Source organism: Nerophis lumbriciformis, linkage group LG13, assembly GCF_033978685.3.
Source record: "Nerophis lumbriciformis linkage group LG13, RoL_Nlum_v2.1, whole genome shotgun sequence".
Classification (NCBI taxonomy): domain Eukaryota; kingdom Metazoa; phylum Chordata; class Actinopteri; order Syngnathiformes; family Syngnathidae; genus Nerophis; species Nerophis lumbriciformis.
The window spans coordinates 36,215,421-36,239,794 of record NC_084560.2 but is presented as its reverse complement, the minus strand read 5'-3'; the positions used below and the strand labels follow the sequence as shown (position 1 = coordinate 36,239,794).

At 40.6% G+C, this 24,374-nt stretch overlaps 1 protein-coding gene across 3 annotated transcripts in view; it reads left to right on the top strand.

The window, feature by feature from the left end:
• Window positions 1-6,586: 6,586 nt before the first annotated feature.
• The window catches only part of LOC133613398 (contactin-associated protein-like 5), a 314,549-nt gene continuing 296,761 nt past the window's right edge, over window positions 6,587-24,374 (top strand). For 2 of the 3 annotated variants that reach the window (XM_072914523.1, XM_072914522.1), the window contains exon 1: window positions 6,694-6,820. Coding sequence is in view for 1 of the 3 variants with exons in the window: in XM_061970920.2 (XP_061826904.2) it covers window positions 6,745-6,820 (76 nt within the window). In the remaining 2 variants the exon portion in view is untranslated. Of the gene's footprint in view, window positions 6,821-24,374 lie in introns of all 3 variants that reach the window. The other variant, XM_061970920.2, reaches the window with a different exon arrangement.

Below are 24,374 nucleotides of genomic sequence, written 5' to 3'. Positions count from 1 at the left end.
GGGCTTTGTAAGTAAAAAATCGGAACACATGTAATGTTACGCTCTTTGCTTAATACAAAGCTCCCTAATAATAGCAACAAAGTCGCTCAGTTGGCAAACGGATGTCTCCTGCTACGTCTTCTTATTCTCTGGCAGACCAGGCATGTCTAGAAATGTATTTGTGGGGGTCGAACATCGGAAAAAATACCAAAGTGAGGGCTCCGTATGGAAAAATTCAAACACACGCAATGTTACACTCCTTGATTAATACGATACTCGCTAAATATAGCAACAAAGTGGCTACGTCTGCAAAACTGATGCCTCCTGCTATGTCTTCTTATTCTCTGGCAGACCAGGCGGGTTTAGAAATGTATTTGTGGAGGTCGAACATCGGAAAAAAAATACCGAAGTGATGGCTTTGTATGTAAAAAATCGGAACACATGTAATGTTACGCTCTTTGTTTAATACAAAGCTCACTAATATAGCAACAAAGTCGCTTAGTTGGCAAAACAGATGCCTCCTGCTACGTCTTCTTATTCTCTGGCAGACCAGGCGGGTTTAAAAATGTATTTGTGGGGGTCGAACATCGGAAAAAAATACCGATGTGATGGCTTTGTATGTAAAAAATCGGAACACACGTAATGTTCCGCTCTTTGCTTAATACAATACTCGCTAAAGATAGCAACAAAGTCGCTCAGTTGGCAAAACGGATGCCTCCTGCTACGTCTTCTTATTCTCTGGCAGACCAGGTGTGTTTAGAAATGTATTTGTGAAGTCCGACATTGAAAATAATATAATTCATAACAACATCAAAAAGGTTAAGAACCGCCAGCATCGAAAAAGGTCTGAATACTCGCTAAATATAGCAACAGAGTGGCTAAGTCGGCAACACTGATGCCTCCTGCTACGTCTTCTTATTCTCTGGCAGACCAGGCGGGTTTAGAAATGTATTTGTGGAGGTCCAATATTGGAAAAAAATACCGAAGTGATGGCTCTGTATGTAAAAAATCGGAACACACATAATGTTACGCTCGTTGCTTAATACAATACTCGCTAAAAATAGCAACAAAATCGCTTAGTTGGCAAAACCGATGCCTCCTGTTACGTCTTCTTATTCCCTGGCAGACCAGGCGTGTGTAGAAATGTATTTGTGGGGGTCGAACATCGGAAAAAAATACCGAAGAGAGGCTTTGTATGTAAAAAATCGGAACACACGTAATGTTACACTCTTTGCTTAATACAATACTCGCTAAAAATAGTAACAAAGTCGCTTAGTTGGCAAACGGATGTCTCCTGCTATGTCTTCTTATTCTCTGGAAGACCAGGCATGTCTAGAAATGTATTTGTGGGGGTCGAACATCGGAAAAAAATACCAAAGTGAGGGCTCTGTATTGAAAAATTCAAACACACGCAATGTTACACTCCTTGATTAATACAATACTCGCTAAATATAGCAACAAAGTGGCTAAGTCTGCAAAACTGATGCCTCCTGCTATGTCTTCTTATTCCCTGGCAGACCAGGCGTGTTTAGAAATGTATTTGTGGGGGTCGAACATCGGAAAAAAATACCAAAGTGAGGGCTCTGTATTGAAAAATTCAAACACACGCAATGTTACACTCCTTGATTAATACAATACTCGCTAAATATAGCAACAAAGTGGATAAGTCTGCAAAACTGATGCCTCCTGCTATGTCTTCTTATTCCCTGGCAGACCAGGCGTGTTTAGAAATGTATTTGTGGAGGTCGAACATCGGAAAAAAAATACCGAAGTGAGGGCTTTGTATGTAAAAAAATCGGAACACACGTAATGTTACGCTCTTTGCTTAATACAAAGCTCACTAATAACAGCAACAAAGTCGCTTAGTTGGCAAAACGGATGCCTCCTGCTACGTCTTCTTATTCTCTGGCAGACCAGGTGTGTTTAGAAATGTATTTGTGGGGGTCCAACATCGGGAAAAAATACAGAAGTGAGGGCTCTGTATGGAAAAATTCAAACACACGCAATGTTGCACTCCTCGATTAATACAAACTCGCTAAATATAGCAACAAAGTGGCTAAGTCTGCAAAACTGATGCCTCCTGCTACGTCTTCCTATTCTCTGACACACCAGGCGGGTTTAGAAATGTATTTGTGGAGGTCAAACATTGGAAAAAAATACCGAATTGAGGGCATTCTATGGAGAAAAACGGAACACACGTAATGTTACGCTCTTTGCTTAATACAATACTCGCTAAAAATAGCAACAAAGTCGCTCAGTTGGCAACACTGATGCCTCCTGTTATGTCTTCTTATTCTCTGGCAGACCAGGCGTGTTTAGAAATGTATTTGTGGGGGTCCAACATCGGGAAAAAATACAGAAGTCAGTGCTCTGTATGGAAAAATTCAAACACACGTAATGTTACACTCCTCGATTAATACAATACCCGCTAAATATAGCAACAAAGTGGCTAAGTCTGCAAAACTGATGCCTCCTGCTACGTCTTCTTATTCCCTGGCAGACCAGGCGGGTTTAGAAATGTATTTGTGAAGTCCGACATTGAAAATAATATAATTCATAACAACATCAAAAAGGTTACGAACCGCCAGCATCGAAAAAGGTTTGAATACTCGCTAAATATAGCAATAGAGTGGCTAAGTTGGCAACACAGATGCCTCCTGCTATGTCTTCTTATTCTCTGGCAGACCAGGCGGGTTTAGAAATGTATTTGTGGAGGTCCAATATCGGAAAAAAATACCTAAGTAAGGGCTCTGTATGTAAAAAATCGGAACATACGTAATGTTACGCTCGTTGCTTAATACAATACTCGCTAAAAATAGCAACAAAGTCGCTCAGTTGGCAAAACCGATGCCTCCTGTTATGTCTTCTTATTGTCTGGCAGACCAGGCATGTGTAGAAATGTATTTGTGGGGGTCGAACATCGGAAAAAAATACCGAAGTGAGGGCTCTGTATGGAGAAAATCGTAACACACGTAATGTTACGCTCTTTGCTTGATACAATATACACTAAAAATAGCAACAAAGTCGCTAAGTCGGCAAAGCTGATGCCTCCTGCTATGTCTTCTTATTCCCTGGCAGACCAGGTGGGTTTAGAAATGTATTTGTGGAGGTCGAACATCAGAAAAAAAATACCAAAGTGATGGCTTTGTATGTAAAAAATCGGAACACATGTAATGTTAGGCTCTTTGCTTGATACAAAGCTCACTAATAATAGCAACAAAGTCGCTTAGTTGGCAAAACGGATGCCTCCTGCTACGTCTTCTTATTCTCTGGCAGACCAGGCGTGTTTAGAAATGTATTTGTGGAGGTCGAACATCGGAAAAAAAAATACCGAAGTGAGGGCTTTGTATGTAAAAAAATCGGAACACACGTAATGTTACGCTCTTTGCTTAATACAAAGCTCACTAATAATAGCAACAAAGTCGCTTAGTTGGCAAAACGGATGCCTCCTGCTACGTCTTCTTATTCTCTGGCAGACCAGGTGTGTTTAGAAATGTATTTGTGGGGGTCCAACATCGGGAAAAAATACAGAAGTGAGGGCTCTGTATGGAAAAATTCAAACACACGCAATGTTGCACTCCTCGATTAATACAAACTCGCTAAATATAGCAACAAAGTGGCTAAGTCTGCAAAACTGATGCCTCCTGCTACGTCTTCCTATTCTCTGACACACCAGGCGGGTTTAGAAATGTATTTGTGGAGGTCAAACATTGGAAAAAAATACCGAATTGAGGGCATTGTATGGAGAAAAACGGAACACACGTAATGTTACGCTCTTTGCTTAATACAATACTCGCTAAAAATAGCAACAAAGTCGCTCAGTTGGCAACACTGATGCCTCCTGTTATGTCTTCTTATTTTCTGGCAGACCAGGCGTGTTTAGAAATGTATTTGTGGGGGTCCAACATCGGGAAAAAATACAGAAGTCAGTGCTCTGTATGGAAAAATTCAAACACACGTAATGTTACACTCCTCGATTAATACAATACTCGCTAAATATAGCAACAAAGTGGCTAAGTCTGCAAAACTGATGCCTCCTGCTACGTCTTCTTATTCCCTGGCAGACCAGGCGGGTTTAGAAATGTATTTGTGAAGTCCGACATTGAAAATAATATAATTCATAACAACATCAAAAAGGTTACGAACCGCCAGCATCGAAAAAGGTTTGAATACTCGCTAAATATAGCAATAGAGTGGCTAAGTTGGCAACACTGATGCCTCCTGCTATGTCTTCTTATTCTCTGGCAGACCAGGCGGGTTTAGAAATGTATTTGTGGAGGTCCAATATCGGAAAAAAATACCTAAGTAAGGGCTCTGTATGTAAAAAATCGGAACATACGTAATGTTACGCTCGTTGCTTAATACAATACTCGCTAAAAATAGCAACAAAGTCGCTCAGTTGGCAAAACCGATGCCTCCTGTTATGTCTTCTTATTGTCTGGCAGACCAGGCATGTGTAGAAATGTATTTGTGGGGGTCGAACATCGGAAAAAAATACCGAAGTGAGGGCTCTGTATGGAGAAAATCGTAACACACGTAATGTTACGCTCTTTGCTTGATACAATATACACTAAAAATAGCAACAAAGTCGCTAAGTCGGCAAAGCTGATGCCTCCTGCTATGTCTTCTTATTCCCTGGCAGACCAGGTGGGTTTAGAAATGTATTTGTGGAGGTCGAACATCGGAAAAAAAATACCAAAGTGATGGCTTTGTATGTAAAAAATCGGAACACATGTAATGTTAGGCTCTTTGCTTGATACAAAGCTCACTAATAATAGCAACAAAGTCGCTTAGTTGGCAAAACGGATGCCTCCTGCTACGTCTTCTTATTCTCTGGCAGACCAGGCGTGTTTAGAAATGTATTTGTGGGGGTCCAACATCGGAAAAAATACCAAAGTGAGGGCTCTGTATGGAAAAATTCAAACACACGCAATGTTACACTCCTTGATTAATACAATACTCGCTAAATATAGCAACAAAGTCGCTCAGTTGGCAAAACGGATGCCTCCTGTTATGTCTTCTGATTGTCTGGCAGACCAGGCATGTGTAGAAATGTATTTATGGGGGTCGAACATCGGAAAAAAATACCGAAGTGAGGGCTCTGTATGGAAAAAATCGTAACACACGTAATGTTACGCTCTTTGCTTAATACAAAGCTCACTAATAATAGCAACAAAGTCGCTTAGTTGGCAAAACAGATGCCTCCTGCTACGTCTTCTTATTCTCTGGCAGACCAGGCGGGTTTAGAAATGTATCTGTGGAGGTCGAACATCGGAAAAAAATACCAAAGTGAGGGCTCTGTATTGAAAAATTCAAACACACGCAATGTTACACTCCTCGATTAATACGATACTCGCTAAATATAGCAACAAAGTGGCTAAGTCTGCAAAACTGATGCCTCCTGCTACATCTTCTTATTCTCTGGCAGACCAGGCGGGTTTAGAAATGTATTTGTGGAGGTCGAACATCAGAAAAAAAATACCGAAGTGATGGCTTTGTATGTAAAAAATCGGAACACAAGCAATGTTAGGCTCTTTGCTTGATACAAAGCTCACTAATAATAGCAACAAAGTCGCTCAGTTGGCAAACCCGATGTCTCCTGCTACGTCTTCTTATTCTCTGGCAGACCAGGCATGTGTAGAAATGTATTTGTGGGGGTCGAACATCGGAAAAAAATACCGAAGTGATGGCTTTGTATGTAAAAAATCGGAACACATGTAATGTTACGCTCTTTGCTTAATACAAAGCTCACTAATAATAGCAACAAAGTCGCTCAGTTGGCAAAACTGATGCCTCCTGTTATGTCTTTTTATTCTCTGGCAGACCAGGCATGTGTAGAAATGTATTTGTGGGGGTCGAACATCGGAAAAAAATAGTGAAGTTAGGGCACTGTATGGAAAAAATCCTAACACACGTAATGTTACGCTCTTTGCTTAATACAATATACACTAAAAATAGCAACAAAGTCGCTAAGTCGGCAAAACTGATGCCTCCTGCTATGTCTTCTTATTCTCTGGCAGACCAGGCGTGTTTAGAAATGTATTTGTGGAGGTCCAACATCGGAAAAAAATACCAAAGTGAGGGCTCTGTATGGAAAAATTCAAACACACGCAATGTTACACTCCTCGATTAATACAATACTCGCTAAATATAGCAACAAAGTCACTAAGTCGGCAACACTGACGCCTCCTGCTAGGTCGTCTTATTCCCTGGCAGATTAATTGTGTTTCAAAGCGGAGTACCGATGCGCCACATTTTATTCGTGGGAGTCCAAACAACGACGTCAACGATGACAAAATGCATTTTTTGTGGCAACAGTTTTGCCTCCTTTTGTTTCCTTTTGAAGCAACTCGTTCCCAGTGCCCCCACTTTAATGAAGACATGGTTCAAAGCCACGGTAAGTGTTAAATTGAGGTTGTAGTCAGAGCTCTCCCCCTCCTGGTGGGTGGGAGCAGGCCGGGTGGAGGAGGAGGAGGAGGAGGAGGAGGCGGGGGGGGGGGAGGAGGAGGGATGCTGCCGAGTGAGCGAGAGCGGACGTCGGCCGCCTCACACGGTGGAGGGTGGTGTCGCCTTGTCGTCGTGGGAGCGCTCCGCTCCTCCAACGTCACACCGCTTCTCTCCACGGACGCCGCGGCATGAGGAGCCTCTCCTCTCCGCCTTGCATCTCCGCCGCGTCGCCGAGACACTCTGCGGGATAAAAAGGAGCGAGGGGGGCCGGCGGGGGGGACGGACGAAAAACACGCACGGACGGACGGGCAGGAAAAAATGCGCGGGCCAACGCTCACGCTCGCCCTGTGCGCGACTTTGTGCGCCTTCTGCGGAGCGTCTGCCGCCAACAGCTGTGAGTAATTGACTCTTTCGGCAAGGTGTGTGTGTGCGTGGGGAGGAGGGGGGGGCGGGAGGAGTGTGTGTGTGTGGGGGGGGGGGGGGGTCTCCACCTGTGACTTCCCCATCATTGGCACATAAGAAAGACAAAAAAAGGATGTTGCAGCAGGTGAACTTTAACGCACGTGAATAAGTTAGCGTTGCAACGTGGATGCAGGATGGATGAGGTCACAGGTGGACGGTTTTTTTTTGTGGGGTTTTTATTGTTTGTTTGCGAGCTGTGGACTGTTGGGGCTCCTGAGGGCAGCACACATGCGTGCAAGCTGCCGTCAATGAAGAAGCGCTGAGTGGCCACAAACGCCGCGGAAGGTTACTGTTATTGGTCGGCCTAACGACGCTCCCTACTCCTTTCATGTTTGTTTGGTTTTTTCTTCATCTACTTCCCCCCTTGAGACGGGCCGGCTCTCCTTTGTGTCGATATGTTGCCTCATTTCAGCCACTTTGCCACGCCAGCAGAGCTCTGCAAAGGCCTGCGCCATCAATGCACAACAACTAAATATATGCATGGCACGGGGAAAAGACAAAAGCCAAATGCGCTTTGTTTTTGTTTTTTTTAATAGGTCCAACCTTGGTGTTGGAGATTGGATCGATAAATAAACAACACGGCCAAGTACAAGCTCCCGAAAACACACCGTAAAGATGAATCCGCTCCTCCATAGAAGGGCTGCAAAACCAATAAAACCGTTATTACTTCTGTCAGAAAGGTTAGCTTTATAGTGTGTGTGTGTGTGTGTGTGTGTGTGTGTGTGTGTGTGTGTGTGTGTGTGTGTGTGTGTGTGTGTGTGTTCTTGTATTTGTACCCTTTTTGAGACATCAACAAGGGGAAAAAAGCCGGAACACACTCTTTGCTGAATACAATTCTCGCTAAATATAGCAACAAAGTCACTAAGTCGGCAACACTGATGCTTTCTGCTACGTCTTCTTATTCTCTGGCAGATCAGGTGTGTTAAGAAATGTATTTTTGAAGTCCGACATAGCAATAAAATACTAAAGTGAGGGCTCTGTATGGAAAAATCGGAACACACGTAATGTTACACTCTTTGCTTAATATAATACTGGCTAAATATAGCAACAGGTTGGCAACACTGATGTCTCCTGCTACGTCTTCTTATTCTCTGGCAGACCAGGTGGGTTCAGAAATGTATTTGGGATGGTCCAACATCGGAAAAAAAATACCGAAGTGAGGGTTCTGCATCGAAAAATCTGAAAACACGTAATGTTACACTCTTCGCTTAATGTAATCCCCGTAAAAATAGCAACAAAGTGGCTAACCAGGTGTGTTTAGAAATGTACTTGTGAAGTCCGACATCGCAATAAAATACTAAAGTGAGGGCTCTGTATGGAAAAATCGGAACACACGTAATGTTACACTCTTCGCTTAATATAATACTGGCTAAATATAGCAACAAATTGGCAACACTGATGCCTCCTGCTACGTCTTCTTTTTCTCTGGCAGACCAGGTGTGTTCAGAAATGTATTTGGGATGGTCCAATATCGGAAAAAAATACCGAAGTGAGGGTTCTGCATCGAAAAATCCGAAAACACGTAATGTTACACTCCTTGCTTAATAAAATAGCAACAAAGTCGCTAAGTCGGCAAAACTGATGCCTCCTGCTACGTTTTCTTATTTTCTGCCACACTAGGTGTGTTAAGAAATGTATTTGGGATGGTCCAACATCGGAAAAAAAATACCAAAGTGAGGGTTCTGCATCAAAAAATCCGAAAACACGTAATGTTACACTCCTCGATTATTCCAATACTCGCTAAAAATAGCAACAAAGTCTCTAAGTTGGCAACACTGATGCCTCCTGCTACGTCTTATTCTCTGGCAGACCAGGTGTGTTAAGAAATGTACTTGTGAAGTTCGACATCGCAATAAAATACTAAAGTGAGGGCTCTGTATGGAAAAATCGGAACACACGTAATGTTACACTCTTCGCTTAATATAATACTCGCTAAATATAGCAACAGGTTGGCAACACTGATGCCTCCTGCTACGTCTTCTTTTTCTCTGGCAGACCAGGTGGGTTTAGAAATGTATTTGGGATGGTCCAATATCGGAAAAAAATACCGAAGTGAGGGTTCTGCATCGAAAAATCCGAAAACACGTAATGTTACACTCCTTGCTTAATACAATACTCGCTAAAAATAGCAACAAAGTCGCTAAGTCGGCAAAACTGATGCCTCCTGCTACGTTTTCTTATTTTCTGCCACACTAGGTGTGTTTAGAAATGTATTTGGGATGGTCCAACATCGGAAAAAAAATACCAAAGTGAGGGTTCTGCATCAAAAAATCCGAAAACACGTAATGTTACACTCCTCGATTATTCCAATACTCGCTAAATATAGCAACAAAGTCACTAAGTCGGCAACACTGATGCCTCCTGCTACGTCTTCTTATTCTCTGGCAGACCAGGTGTGTTAAGAAATGTATTTGTGAAGTCCGACATCGCAATAAAATACTAAAGTGAGGGCTCTGTATGGAAAAATCGGAACACACGTAATGTTACACTCTTCGCTTAATATAATACTGGCTAAATATAGCAACAGGTTGGCAACACTGATGTCTCCTGCTACGTCTTCTTATTCTCTGGCAGACCAGGTGTGTTTAGAAATGTATTTGGGATGGTCCAATATCGGAAAAAAAATACCAAAGTGAGGGTTCTGCATCGGAAAATCCGAAAACACGTAATGTTACACTCCTCGATTATTCCAATACTCGCTAAATATAGCAACAAAGTCTCTAAGTCGGCGACACTGATGCCTCCTGCTACGTCTTCTTTTTCTCTGGCAGACCAGGTGGGTTTAGAAATGTATTTGGGATGGTCCAATATCGGAAAAAAATACCGAAGTGAGGGTTCTGCATCGAAAAATCCGAAAACACGTAATGTTACACTCTTCGCTTAATGTAATCCCCGTAAAAATAGCAACAAAGTGGCTAACCAGGTGTGTTTAGAAATGTATTTGTGAAGTGCAACATCGCAATAAAATACTAAAGTGAGGGCTCTGTATGGAAAAATCGGAACACACGTAATGTTACACTCTTCGCTTAATATAATACTCGCTAAATATAGCAACAGGTTGGCAACACTGATGCCTCCTGCTACGTCTTCTTTTTCTCTGGCAGACCAGGTGGGTTTAGAAATGTATTTGGGATGGTCCAATATCGGAAAAAAATACCGAAGTGAGGGTTCTGCATCGAAAAATCCGAAAACACGTAATGTTACACTCCTTGCTTAATACAATACTCGCTAAAAATAGCAACAAAGTCGCTAAGTCGGCAAAACTGATGCCTCCTGCTACGTTTTCTTATTTTCTGCCACACTAGGTGTGTTTAGAAATGTATTTGGGATGGTCCAACATCGGAAAAAAAATACCAAAGTGAGGGTTCTGCATCAAAAAATCCGAAAACACGTAATGTTACACTCCTCGATTATTCCAATACTCGCTAAATATAGCAACAAAGTCACTAAGTCGGCAACACTGATGCCTCCTGCTACGTCTTCTTATTCTCTGGCAGACCAGGTGTGTTAAGAAATGTATTTGTGAAGTCCGACATCGCTATAAAATACTAAAGTGAGGGCTCTGTATGGAAAAATCGGAACACACGTAATGTTACACTCTTCGCTTAATATAATACTGGCTAAATATAGCAACAGGTTGGCGACACTGATGTCTCCTGCTACGTCTTCTTATTCTCTGGCAGACCAGGTGTGTTTAGAAATGTATTTGGGATGGTCCAATATCGGAAAAAAAATACCAAAGTGAGGGTTCTGCATCGGAAAATCCGAAAACACGTAATGTTACACTCCTCGATTATTCCAATACTCGCTAAATATAGCAACAAAGTCTCTAAGTCGGCGACACTGATGCCTCCTGCTACGTCTTCTTTTTCTCTGGCAGACCAGGTGGGTTTAGAAATGTATTTGGGATGGTCCAATATCGGAAAAAAATACCGAAGTGAGGGTTCTGCATCGAAAAATCCGAAAACACGTAATGTTACACTCTTCGCTTAATGTAATCCCCGTAAAAATAGCAACAAAGTGGCTAACCAGGTGTGTTTAGAAATGTATTTGTGAAGTGCAACATCGCAATAAAATACTAAAGTGAAGGCTCTGTATGCAAAAATCGGAACACACGTAAAGTTACAATCATTGCTTAATACAATACTTGCTAAAAATAGCAACAAAGTGGCTAAGTCTGCAAAACTGATGCCTCCTGCTACGTTTTCTTATCTCTGCCACACCAGGTGTGTTTAGAAATGTATTTGGGATGGTCCAACATCGGAAAAAAAATACCAAAGTGAGGGTTCTGCATCGAAAAATCCGAAAACACGTAATGTTACACTCCTTGCTTAATACAATACTTGCTAAAAATAGCAACAAAGTCGCTAAGTCCGCAAAACTGATGCCTCCTGCAACGGTCTTCTTATTCTCTGGCAGACCAGGTGTGTTTAGAAATGTATTTGTGAAGTCCGACATCGCAATAAAATACTAAAGTGAGGGCTCTGTATGGAAAAATCGGAACACACGTAATGTTACACTATTTGCTTAATATAATACTGGCTAAATATAGCAACAGGTTGGCGACACTGATGTCTCCTGCTACGTCTTCTTATTCTCTGGCAGACCAGGTGTGTTCAGAAATGTATTTGGGATGGTCCAATATCGGAAAAAAAATACTGAAGTGAGGGTTCTGCATCGAAAAATCCGAAAACACGTAATGTTACACTCCTCGATTATTCCAATACTCGCTAAATATAGCAACAAAGTCACTAAGTCGGCAACACTGACGCCTCCTGCTACGTCTTCTTATTCTCTGGCAGACCAGGTGTGTTAAGAAATGTATTTTTGAAGTCCGACATCACAATAAAATACTAAAATGAGGGCTCTGTATGGAAAAATCGGAACACACGTAATGTTACAGTCTTTGCTTAATATAATACTCACTAAATATAGCAACAGGTTGGCAACACTGATGTCTCCTGCTACGTCTTCTTATTCTCTGGCAGACCAGGTGTGTTTAGAAATGTATTTGGGATGGTCCAATATCGGAAAAAAAATACCAAAGTGAGGGTTCTGCATCGAAAAATCCGAAAACACGTAATGTTACACTCTTCGCATAATATAATGCCCGTAAAAATAGCAACAAAGTGGCTAACCAGGTGTGTTTAGAAATGTATTTGTGAAGACAAACATCGCAATAAAATACTAAAGTGAGGGCTCTGTATGGAAAAATCGGAACACACGTAAAGTTACACTCTTTGCTTAATACAATACTCGCCAAAAATAGCAACAAAGTGGCTAAGTCTGCAAAACTGATGCCTCCTGCTATGTTTTCTTATTCTCTGCCACACCAGGTGTGTTTAGAAATATAATTGTGGAGGTATAACATCGGAAAAAAATACCGAAGTGAGGGCTCTGTATGGAAAAATTTAAACACACGTAATGTTACATTCCTCGATTATTCCAATACTCGCTAAATATAGCAACAAAGTCTCGAAGTCGACAACATTGATGCCTCCTGCTACGTTTTCTTATTCTCTGGCAGACCAGGTGTGTATAAAAATGTATTTGTGAAGTCCGACATCGCAATAAAATACTAAAATGAGGGCTCTGTATGGTAAAATTCGGAACATACTTAATGCTACACTCTTTGCTTAATACAATACTGGCTAAATATAGCAACAAAGTCACTAAGTCTGCAACACTGACGCCTCCTGCTACGTCTTCTTATTCTCTTGCAGACCAGGTTTGGGGGTGGGGGGGGGGAAGTCTCCACCTGTGAATTCCCCATCATTGGCACAAAAGAAAGGCGAAAAAGGATGTTGCAGCAAGTGAACTTTAGAGCACATGAATAAGTTAGCATTGCAACGTGGCTGCAGGATGCAGAGGGGAATGAGGACACATGTGGACGTTATTTTTTTTGTGTTTTTTTTTGTTTGTTTGCGAGCTTTTTGAGACATCCACAAGAAAAAGTACCTTCCATATGAGGACCGGTGAACAAGTTAGGACCGAATTCATGGTCCCAATACGGAAAACCATTGCATCTAATAGAGGGCCAAATACTAGAGTTTGTGAACATTGCTCCAAAGTCAAGAAAGTAACAAATACAAGAATGTGTGTGTGTGTGTGTGTGTGTGTGTGTGTGTGTGTGTGTGCTTGCTCTTGTATTTTTACCCTTCTTGAGACATCAACAAGGAAAAGTTCCTTCCATATGAGGACCGGTGAACAGGTTAGGACCGAATTCATGGTCGAAATACAGAAAACCATTGCATCTAATAGAGAGACAAATACTAGAGTCTGTGAACATTGCTCCAAAGTCAGGATTTTTTTGTTGGATTTAATGTGCATACAAAAGTAAACATAGACAGGTGCAAAGGCAGCAATATAAAACAAGACGGACTTCCCTGTTCATCCCCGGAAAAACCCGCGAGGTGAACAGCTGATTTTACGACTTCCGGTGCTGATGTAAGACAACCCATATGTGACCATAGGATGAACAAATACACTACGGTTCTAAGACTATAGTGGCCAATAACAGTTAGCTTTTACAGCTGGGTTGCCCAAAGTGCGGCACAGGGGCCATCTGTGGTCCGTGACTCGTTTGTCACCGGCCTTAAGCACATTACAAAAAAACAAAAAATAGAGATCTCATTTAGTGAAATCTGTCAAAATTAGGGTGGTGCTAAAAAGTAGGGATTTTTCAATTTGACTGTGTGTCGGTTATAAAAGTGCTCCCCCTCTGGTCAACATATGAAATAACAAGTGTGTGTAAAAATTTGAAGTGCTCCCCCTCTGGCCAACATATGTAATAACAAGTGTGTGTAAGAAATTGAAATGCGCCCCCTTTGGCCAAAATTAGTTACAACATAAAATAAAAAAATATGTATATAGAGACATACTGTAATAACTTGAAGTAAATAATGAAGATTCAAAAACAAACAAAAAATAATAATAATACATTAACTAAAAGCTTTGCATAGTATGTATATATTATTAAGGTTGTAAATACAAATCTTTATATATCTAGAAAGGGTGGTACTAAAGAGGTAGGCATTTTTGGAGGTCTCAAGAAGGTAAGGAATACAAGAATGTGTGTGTGTGTGTGTGTGTGTGTGTGTGTGTGTGTGTGTGTGTGTGTGTGTGTCACGGATGATGTAAAAACACCACAACTTAAAAATACTTCAGTTCCCCCCCCCCATATAATGGACATGATCCATTCCAGTGTCAAACTGTCACCTTCATTCACATCAAAACGTAAAAAGCAAAGTCCCAACTTGAAAGACGAGGGTGTATTACGTCATTTTTAATCGTCATCGCGGTGTAAAAAGTAGTTAAGCATGTGAAAAAAACAACAACAATAAGAATCTATTAACTTTTTTTGTGGCAAAATGATGAATATGATGTATTTGCAGCCAAATATTGTTTTTTTTTGGGACAAAATACAATGTTTTGGGGAGACCTGGGACCTCTGTGGGTCTTTTTATTGCCTTTGACATAGCGCAAAAGAAGGTTCATTTTAAATGCTAGCGGGACGAAATATGGCCACAGGAAAAACTTGTTGCAACGTAAATTTTCCTGCAACTGGATCATTGCAGCGCACACTAAAAAACGTGGGTTCCATTGTGGGTGCTTCTAAAATAGAGTACATGTGCTGCGTGTTTACAAAGCGCCACAGATAGCAGCATGATTACATGAATGTGCAGTAAATTTGTGTTGCCATGGTACAAACCCCGTTTCCATAAACGGAATACGTTTGGGAACTGAGGAGACACATTTTTTAAGCTTCTCAGGTGGAATTCTTTCCCATTCTTGCTTGATGTACAGCTTAAGTTGTTCAACAGTCCGGGGGTCTCCGTTGTGGTATTTTAGGCTTCATAATGCGCCACACATTTTCAATGGGAGACAGGTCTGGACTACAAGCAGGCCAGTCTAGTACCCGCACTCTTTTACTATGAAGCCACGTTGATGTAACACGTGGCTTGGCATTGTCTTGCTGAAATAAGCAGGGGCGTCCATGGTAACGTTGCTTGGATGGCAACATATGTTGCTCCAAAACCTGTATGTAACTTTCAGCATTAATGGGGCCTTCACAGATGTGTAAGTTACCCATGTCTTGGGCACTAATACACCTCCATACCATCACAGATGCTGGCTTTTCAACTTTGCGCCTATAACAATCCGGATGGTTCTTTTCCTCTTTGGTCCGGAAGACACGACGTCCACAGTTTCCAAAATCAATTTGAAATGTGGACTCGTCAGACCACAGAACACTTTTCCACTTTGTATCAGTCCATCTTAGATGAGCTCAGGCCCAGCGAAGCCGACGGCGTTTCTGGGTGTTGTTGATAAACGGTTTTTGCCTTGCATAGGAGAGTTTTAACTTGCACTTACAGATGTAGCAACCAACTGTAGTTACTGACAGTGTGTTTCTGAAGTGTTCCTGAGCCCATGTGGTGATATCCTTTACACACTGATGTCGCTTGTTGATGCAGTACAGCCTGAGGGATCGAAGGTCACGGGCTTAGCTGCTTACGTGCAGTGATTTCTCCAGTTTCTCTGAACCCTTTGATGATATTACGGACCGTAGATGGTGAAATCCCTAAATTCCTTGCAATAGCTGGTTGAGAAAGGATTTTATTAAACTGTTCAACAATTTGCTCACGCATTTGTTGACAAAGTGGTGACCCTCGCCCCATCCTTGTTTGTGAATGACTGAGCATTTCATGGAATCTACTTTTATACCCAATCATGGCACCCACCTGTTCCCAATTTGCCTGTTCACCTGTGGGATGTTCCAAATAAGTGTTTGATGAGCATTCCTCAACTTTATCAGTATTTATTGCCACCTTTCCCAACTTCTTTGTCACGTGTTGCTGGCATCAAATTCTAAAGTTAATGATTATTTGCAACAAAAAAAAATGCTTATCAGTTTGAACATCAAATATGTTGTCTTTGTAGCATATTCAACTGAATATGGGTTGAAAATGATTTGCAAATCATCGTATTCCGTTTATATTTACATCTAACACAATTTCCCAACTCATATGGAAACGGGGTTTGTAAAAGCCGCGTAGTACACGCAAACATCTTATTTTGTGTGTGCGTCCACGAATATTGTGTAGTTTGTGTTTTTGGTACGAAAACGATTTTCTTTAAAAGAGCATAAAACATTAAAAAAGACTAAATAACCTAATATTGACGAATATATCTGAAGTTAATTGAGAGCTTTAAGCATTGAAAGTAACAAAACATAACAGTAACAGTAAGTAGGGGATTCATATGGACCCATTGCTGGGTGAATCTCGGGGGGGATGATCATTTTGCAATGCAGTCTGCTGAACATTATGGAAAGCACCACTCTACATAGCAACTGATACTGTGGTTAAAGTTGGAATTGCCACAAAACACATTTTAAGATATGCAACACTCTACTGCCATCCGGTGGCTGAAGAGGATAGTGCAAACCCCAAATGTGTCTCGTTTCATGTCTCAGGTAAACCGCCACGAATGGATGAATGAATCCACTTTTAACTGTATGACTTGTCAAACTAGAGATGACATGTCTAGTTACAGTTGGCATGTTTACTTAAAGTTGGCATGCCCAGTTAGAGTTAGCATGTCTCATTAGAGTTAGCATGTCTAGTTAGAGTTAGTATGTTTAGTTAGAGTTAGCATGTCGAGTTAGAGTTAGCATGTCTAGTTAGAGTTAGTATGTTTAGTTAGAGCTAGCATGTCGAGTTAGAGTTAGCACGTCTAGTTAGAGTTAACATGGAATAAGCGGTAGAAAATGGATGGATGGATGGATGTCTTGTTAAAGATGGTATGTCTAGTTAGAGTTAGCATGTCCAATTAGAGTTGGCATGTCTAGTTGGAGTTGGCATGTCTAGTTAGAGTTAGCATGTCTAGTTATTAGAGTTAAACATACTGTCAGTGAACATCAAAGAGTTGTACGACTTGTTGTGTGAATGATGTGAAGATTTGCACTTGGTTTATTTCTGACAGTGTTCAGGTGCCTTGACTTCCATGCCTGGAGGCAGCAACAGTCCTCATGATGAGGATGTTTTCATACAAATGTTTATTAGTCAGTATCATAGTTGGACTGACGCTGCTCCCCCAGGAGAATCACTCATTGCAAGCAACACGTTTAGCCAGAGATATGTTCATCTACGACGCCCACTTTCTTCCCTCCTTTGAAATTGTAATCTTCATCTTGGCAGCTTCTAGCGTCTTCTTTAGGGCGTTAAAGACATGGAGACTGAAGCAAGAAAAAACACTATGACATCATATCAACACTATGACATAATACCAACACTATGACATTATATCAACACAATGACATAAACACTATGACATCATATCAACACAATGACATAAACACTATGACATCATATCAATACTATAACATCATACCAACACTATGACATCATATCAATACTATGACATCATAGAAACATTATGACATCATACCAATACAATGACATCATGCGTTACAGGATAAGACATCATATGAACACTATGACATCATGCGTTACGGGATACGACATCATATCAACACTATGACATCATGCATTAAAGAATACGACATCATATCAACACTATGACATCATACCAACCCTATGACATCATGCGTTAAAGGATACGACATCATATCAACACTATGACATCATGCATTAAAGAATACGACATCATATCAACACTCTTTTGGGCGTTAAAGACATGGAGACTGGAGCAGGAAAAACACTATGACATCATATCAACACTATGACATAATACAAACACTATGACATCACACCAACACAATGACATAAACACTATGACATCATATCAATACTATAACATCATACCAACACTATGACATCATGCATTATGTGATACGACATCATATCAATACTATGACATCATAGAAACATTATGACATCATACCAATACAATGACATCATGCATTACAGGATAAGACATCATATCAACACTATGACATTATATCAATACTATGACATCATATCAACACTCTTTTGGGCGTTAAAGACATGGAGACTGGAGCAGGAAAAACACTATGACATCATATCAACACTATGACATAATACAAACACTATGACATCACACCAACACAATGACATAAACACTATGACATCATATCAATACTATAACATCATACCAACACTATGACATCATGCATTATGTGATATGACATCATATCAATACTATGACATCATAGAAACATTATGACATCATACCAATACAATGACATCATGCATTACAGGATAAGACATCATATCAACACTATGACATTATATCAATACTATGACATCATACCAACACTTAGACATCATGCGTTACGGGATACGACATCATATCAACACTATGACATCATGCATTAAAGAATACGACATCATATCAACACTATGACATCATACCAATACTATGACATCATGCGTTAAAGGATACGACATCATATCAACACTATGACATCATGCATTAAAGAATACGACATCATATCAACACTCTTTTGGGCGTTAAAGACATGGAGACTGGAGCAGGAAAAACACTATGACATCATATCAACACTATGACATAATACCAACACTAAGACATCACACTAACACAATGACATAAACACTATCACATCATATCAATACTATAATATCATATCAACACTATGACATGATGCGTTATGTGATACGACATCATATCAATTCTATGACATTATATCAATACTATGACATCATACCAACACTATGACATCATGCGTTACGGGATACATCATATCAACACTATGACATCATGTAAAGCGACTTTGGGTACTTAGAAAAGCGCTATATAAATCCCAGGTATTATTATTATTATTATCATGCATTAAAGAATACGACATCAAATTAACACTATGACATCATACCAACACTATGACATAATGCGTTAAAGGATACGACATCATATCAACACTATGACATCATGCATTAAAGAATACGACATCATATCAACACTATGACATCATGCGTTAAAGGATATGACATCATATGAACACTATGACATCATATCAATACTATGACTTCATATCAACACTATGACATCATGTGTTACTTGATATGACATAATTTGTTACGTGATATGACATTTTGCGTTACATAACATGCCACACTGTATCTTGTTACGTGATGACATCATGCATTGTGATATGACATAATTTGTTACGTTACACGACAATTTTTTACGCGATATGACATTTTGCGTTACATAACATGACATACTGTTTTTTGGCACGTGATGACATCATGCATTGTGATATGACATAATTTGTTACGTTACACGACATAATTTTTTACGTGATATGACATCATGCTTTACGTGTTATGACATCGAGTGCTGTGTGATATGACACCATGCTTTACATGATATGACATATTTTTTACGTGATATGATATCATGCTTTACGTGATATGACATGTGTTGCGTGATATGACACCATGCATCGCGTGATATGACAGTTTGTTACGTGATTTGACATCATGCTTTATGTGATATGACATCACTTGTACATGGTATGACATTATGCATAACATAAGACTTATTTTGTTATGTGATATGACATCATGCGTCACATGATATGACATACTGCGTTTTGCTAATAGTATGCTTGAGTGCTGTATTTTTAAAAACATAGCAAAACACCACAGATAGGAGCATGATAAAATGAATGTGCAGTAAATGAGTGTTCTAATGGTGGAAACCACGTAGTACATGCAAAAACCTCATTTAAATTGGGCGGCCAGCACCAATTATCAATTGTACACGGAGTCTTAGTAGATCACACGCTCATTCTACATATTATATTTGTGGGCTGCATGTTTGAAAGCATAGCAAAATGCCACAGGTAGGAGCATGATAACATAAATGTACAGCCGTACATCCAAAAACCTTATTTAATAGGGCGGTCTGCGCCAGTTGTCAATTGTACACGCAGTCTTGGTAGATCTCACGCTAATAGTACATATTATAATTGTGTGCTGCATATTTAAAAACATGACAAAAGGCCACATGCTGCATGATAACATAAATGTGCAGTAAATGAGTGTTTCCATGGTGAAAACTGCATACGCTTATTTAAATAGGGCGGTCTGCACCAGTTCTTATTGTACACGCAGTCTTGGTAGCTCATATGCTAATAGTGCACATTATATTTGTGTGTTGTATGTTTAAAAACATGACAAAAGGCCACACACAGCCTGATAACATGAATGTATAGTAAATGAGTGTTTCCATGGTGGAAACCGTGTAGCACACGCACAAACCTCTTTTTAATAGGGCTATCGTCACATGTTATCAATTGTACACGCAGTCTTGGTCGATCACACGCTAATAACACATATTATATTTGTGTGCTACATGTTTGAACATAACAAAACGCCACAGGTTGCAGCATGATAACATGAATTTATAGTAAATGAGTGTTTCCATGTTGAAAACAGTGTAGTCGAAGGAAAACCTTACTTAAATAAATTGCACCAGTTATGTTTGTACACACAGTCTTGGTAGCTCATATGCTAATAGTAGACATTATATTTGTGTGCTGTATGTTTAAAAACATGACAAAACGCCACAAGATAACATGAATGTAAAGTAAATGAGTGTTTCCATGGTGAAAACCATGTAGCACACGCAGAAAAACTCCTTTTAATAGGGCGGTCGCCACCAGTTATCAATTGTACACGTCTTGGTGTATCACACGCTAATAGTACATATTTATATTTGTGTGCTACATGTTAGCAAAATGCCACAGGTTGGAGCATTATAACATGAATTTGCAGTAAATGAGTGTTTCCATGGTGAAAACCGTGTAGTACAAGCAAAAATCTTACCTAAATAGTGCGGTTAGCACCAGTTATTATTGTACACGCAGTCTTGGTAGTTCATATGCTAATAGTAGACATTATATTTGTGTGCAGTATGTTTAAAAACATGACAAAACGCCACAAGATAACATGAATGTGCAGTAAATGAGTGTTTCCATGGTAAAAACCATGTAGCACATGCAGAAAAACTCATTTTAATAAGGCGGTCGCCACCAGTTATCAATTGTACACGTCTTGCACGTCTTGGTGTATCACACGCTAATAGTACACATTTATATTTGTGTGCTACATGTTAGCAAAATGCCACAGGTTGAAGCATAATAACATGAATTTGCAGTAAATGAGTGTTTCCATGGTGAAAACTGGGTAGTACACGCAAAAATCTTACCTAAATAGTGCGGTTAGCACCAGTTATTATTGTACACGCAGTCTTGGTAGCTCATATGCTAATAGTAGACATTATATTTGTGTGCTGTATGTTTAAAAACATGACAAAACGCCACAAGATAACATGAATGTGCAGTAAATGAGTGTTTCCATGGTGAAAACCATGTAGCACACACAGAAAAACTCCTTTTAATAGGGCGGTCGCCACCAGTTATCAATTGTACACGTCTTGCACGTTTTGGTGTATCACACGCTAATAGTACATATTGATATTTGTGTGCTACATGTTAGCAAAATGCCACGGGTTGGAGCATAATAACATGAATTTGCAGTAAATGAGTGTTTCCATGGTGAAAACTGGGTAGTACACGCAAAAATCTTACCTAAATAGTGCGGTTAGCACCAGTTATTATTGTACACGCAGTCTTGGTAGCTCATATGCTAATCGTAGACATTATATTTGTGTGCTGTATGTTTAAAAACATGACAAAACGCCACATGATAACATGATTTTGCAGTAAATGAGTGTTTCCATGGTGAAAATCGCAAAAATAACAACCTCCTTTTAATAGCGCGGTCTGTACCAGTTATCAATTGTACCAAAGTGTTGGGAGTTATAGCACACACTTTGTCATTGTTTACGCGGGCTGTTTAGCGCCAGGTGTTTGGATCTCAGTAGATCAGGCCCGTCATGCGTCACGCGATACGACAACCGTTGTCTCCGACGCGAGGCTGGCAACGTGACTCCCAGCGAAGGCAGGAATCTGGCAGGGACTGACCGCCACTCGCTCACCGATGACAGCCGGCTGCTTCTCAAATGTGAGCCGTGATGGCGTCTGACACGTCGCCGGCGTGATGAATCGCCGCGGCGCTCCCCGAGAGCTGCCCCTCGGATTCAGCAGACGCAAAACAACAGAGCGGGGCGGAGGGCGGGTGTGGGGGGGTTGTAGGCGGACATGCGTCACGTCCTCTTGGCGGCGTTTCCACAATTTTTTGGTGGGCTTTTGCAAAAGCGTGGCAGTGGTGGCATGTTGTGGCAGTGATCAGCGCGGGGGATCATTAACACGCTTTACACTGACCTTTACTGTAGGAGAAGCCAGAGAGTTTTTAGACGACGTCGTCAATCAATAGTCCCACGCCCCGTTACTGTCCACTCAAGTGGAAATGGATTTCTGTTAGTGGGGCAGAACATGGCCAGGACTTGACATTTTAGGTGAACACTCAAATACACTTTCGCTTTCAGTTTTTCTGAAAATATTTAGTTAGTGATCAATAGGCAGCTACTGTATACACCGGGGGGGTTCCCGGTGTTCCAAACTAGGGGCCCGTCACAAGTTGAATTCAAATATTCAAATATCATTTCCAAAATCGGACAGTGTGATCGTGGCAGGTTTGCCCGCATCTTGTGGACGACGTGAGTATTTTAGGTTGATGACCATGAATTGTGTGTTGAAGTGTGCAGCATTTTTATATGTGACCCACTCATGGCGCAAATGACACCAACACAAAAAGTCAACACACCCGCTCACTGAACATTGTGTATATCGTTTAGAAAAAAAAAGTCCAAGCACAACACATAACTCAAAATTACACCAATTGAAATCCACTGCAATGCATGATGGGAAAAGTGCAATACACTCTCTCCACACTTCTCCATGTTTGGGGCATTTTAGCTGCTTGATATTTCTGATAGATTACAAAACTTCAACATAATCTTAATACCCAATATTAAAAAGTAGATATCGATCATATTAATATATCTGTATATATATATAGTTCACCACCGGGCGGCGCTGTTATTGAGCTGCAAAAGTTTCAACCTATAAGTCGGCTTGACTTGAAATTTCCCTTTTTTTCCTTTTTTTTTTTAAACCAAGCTTGATTAAATTTGCCACACGTCTGCTTGGACCAAATTCCATGCTGATTCCGCCTTGCCAGCGAGTGTTTTGTAGCGCTGTGTGAGAAATTCCAAGTCCATTCGAACGCTGCAGCTACATAATAGCGCCACCATGTTGTCTATTAAGTAGAGGTGCATGTTTTGTAGGGGTGTGATTTTTTGGGGAAATGAATGATTCGATCCGAATCCTGGAGTCCGATTCAAAATGGATTCTCGGGTCAAACCGATTCTCGCAATGTATTATTTGGTGTACGGTAATAATTAAAACGGAACTTTTCCAAAACAGGTGACAGGTTGGAAAAAAGTCTGCATGGAGATGGCCTAAAAAAATAAATAAATAAATAAATAAATAAAAAATTTATAAAAATAAAATAAATACATATATACATACATATATATATATATATATATATATATATATATATATATATATATATATATATATATATATATATATATCCATCCATCCATTTTCTACCGCTTATTTATATATGTATATATATATATATATATATATATATATATATATATATATATATATATATATATATATATATATATGGGCAGCACGGTGGAGGAGAGGTTAGTGCGTCTGCCTCACAATACGAAGGTCCTGAGTAGTCCTGGGTTCAATCCCGGGCTTGGGATCTTTCTGTGTGGAGTTTGCATGTTCTCCCCGTGACTGCGTGGGTTCCCTCCGGGTACTCCGGCTTCCTCCCACCTCCAAAAACATGCACCTGGGGATAGGTTGATTGGCAACACTACATTGGCCCTAGTGTGTGAATGTGAGTGTGAATGTTGTCTGTCTATCTGTGTTGGCCCTGTGATGAGGTGGCGACTTGTCCAGGGTGTACCCCGCCTTCCGCCCGATTGTAGCTGAGATAATCTCCAGCGCCCCCGCGACCTAAAGGGAATAAGCGGTAGAAAATGGATGGATGGATATATATATATATATTGTGGAGTCTCACTCAAGCACCGCCTGACAGGTAGGCACCTCACAGGGGAGGAGCCAGGGAATGGAGGCAGAGTGGAACAAGGAAGACAACGCCCCAGCCTTGGCCGCATCATCGAGGGGTGGTACATTCCCCTGTACCTGCTCAAACAGCCTGAAGTGCCACCAGCTGTGCGGCCAGGTGGGGCCCAGCTACAAACCCTACTTAACTCTGCCTCATTCAAGTCTGGCTCTCCTCTGTGTCAAGGCAGGTGCATCAGGTGGTAAGTGAGACATCCACTATTTCCCCACTAAAGACATAACTGGTGAAATGTTTTACTTATGTTGTGTTTCTCTTGTTTGATAGGCAATGACCTTGGACCTTTAGAGAAGTGTGCTGTGTGAAGGACTGAGAGCCCCAGATGGGAGATATTTATGTTTA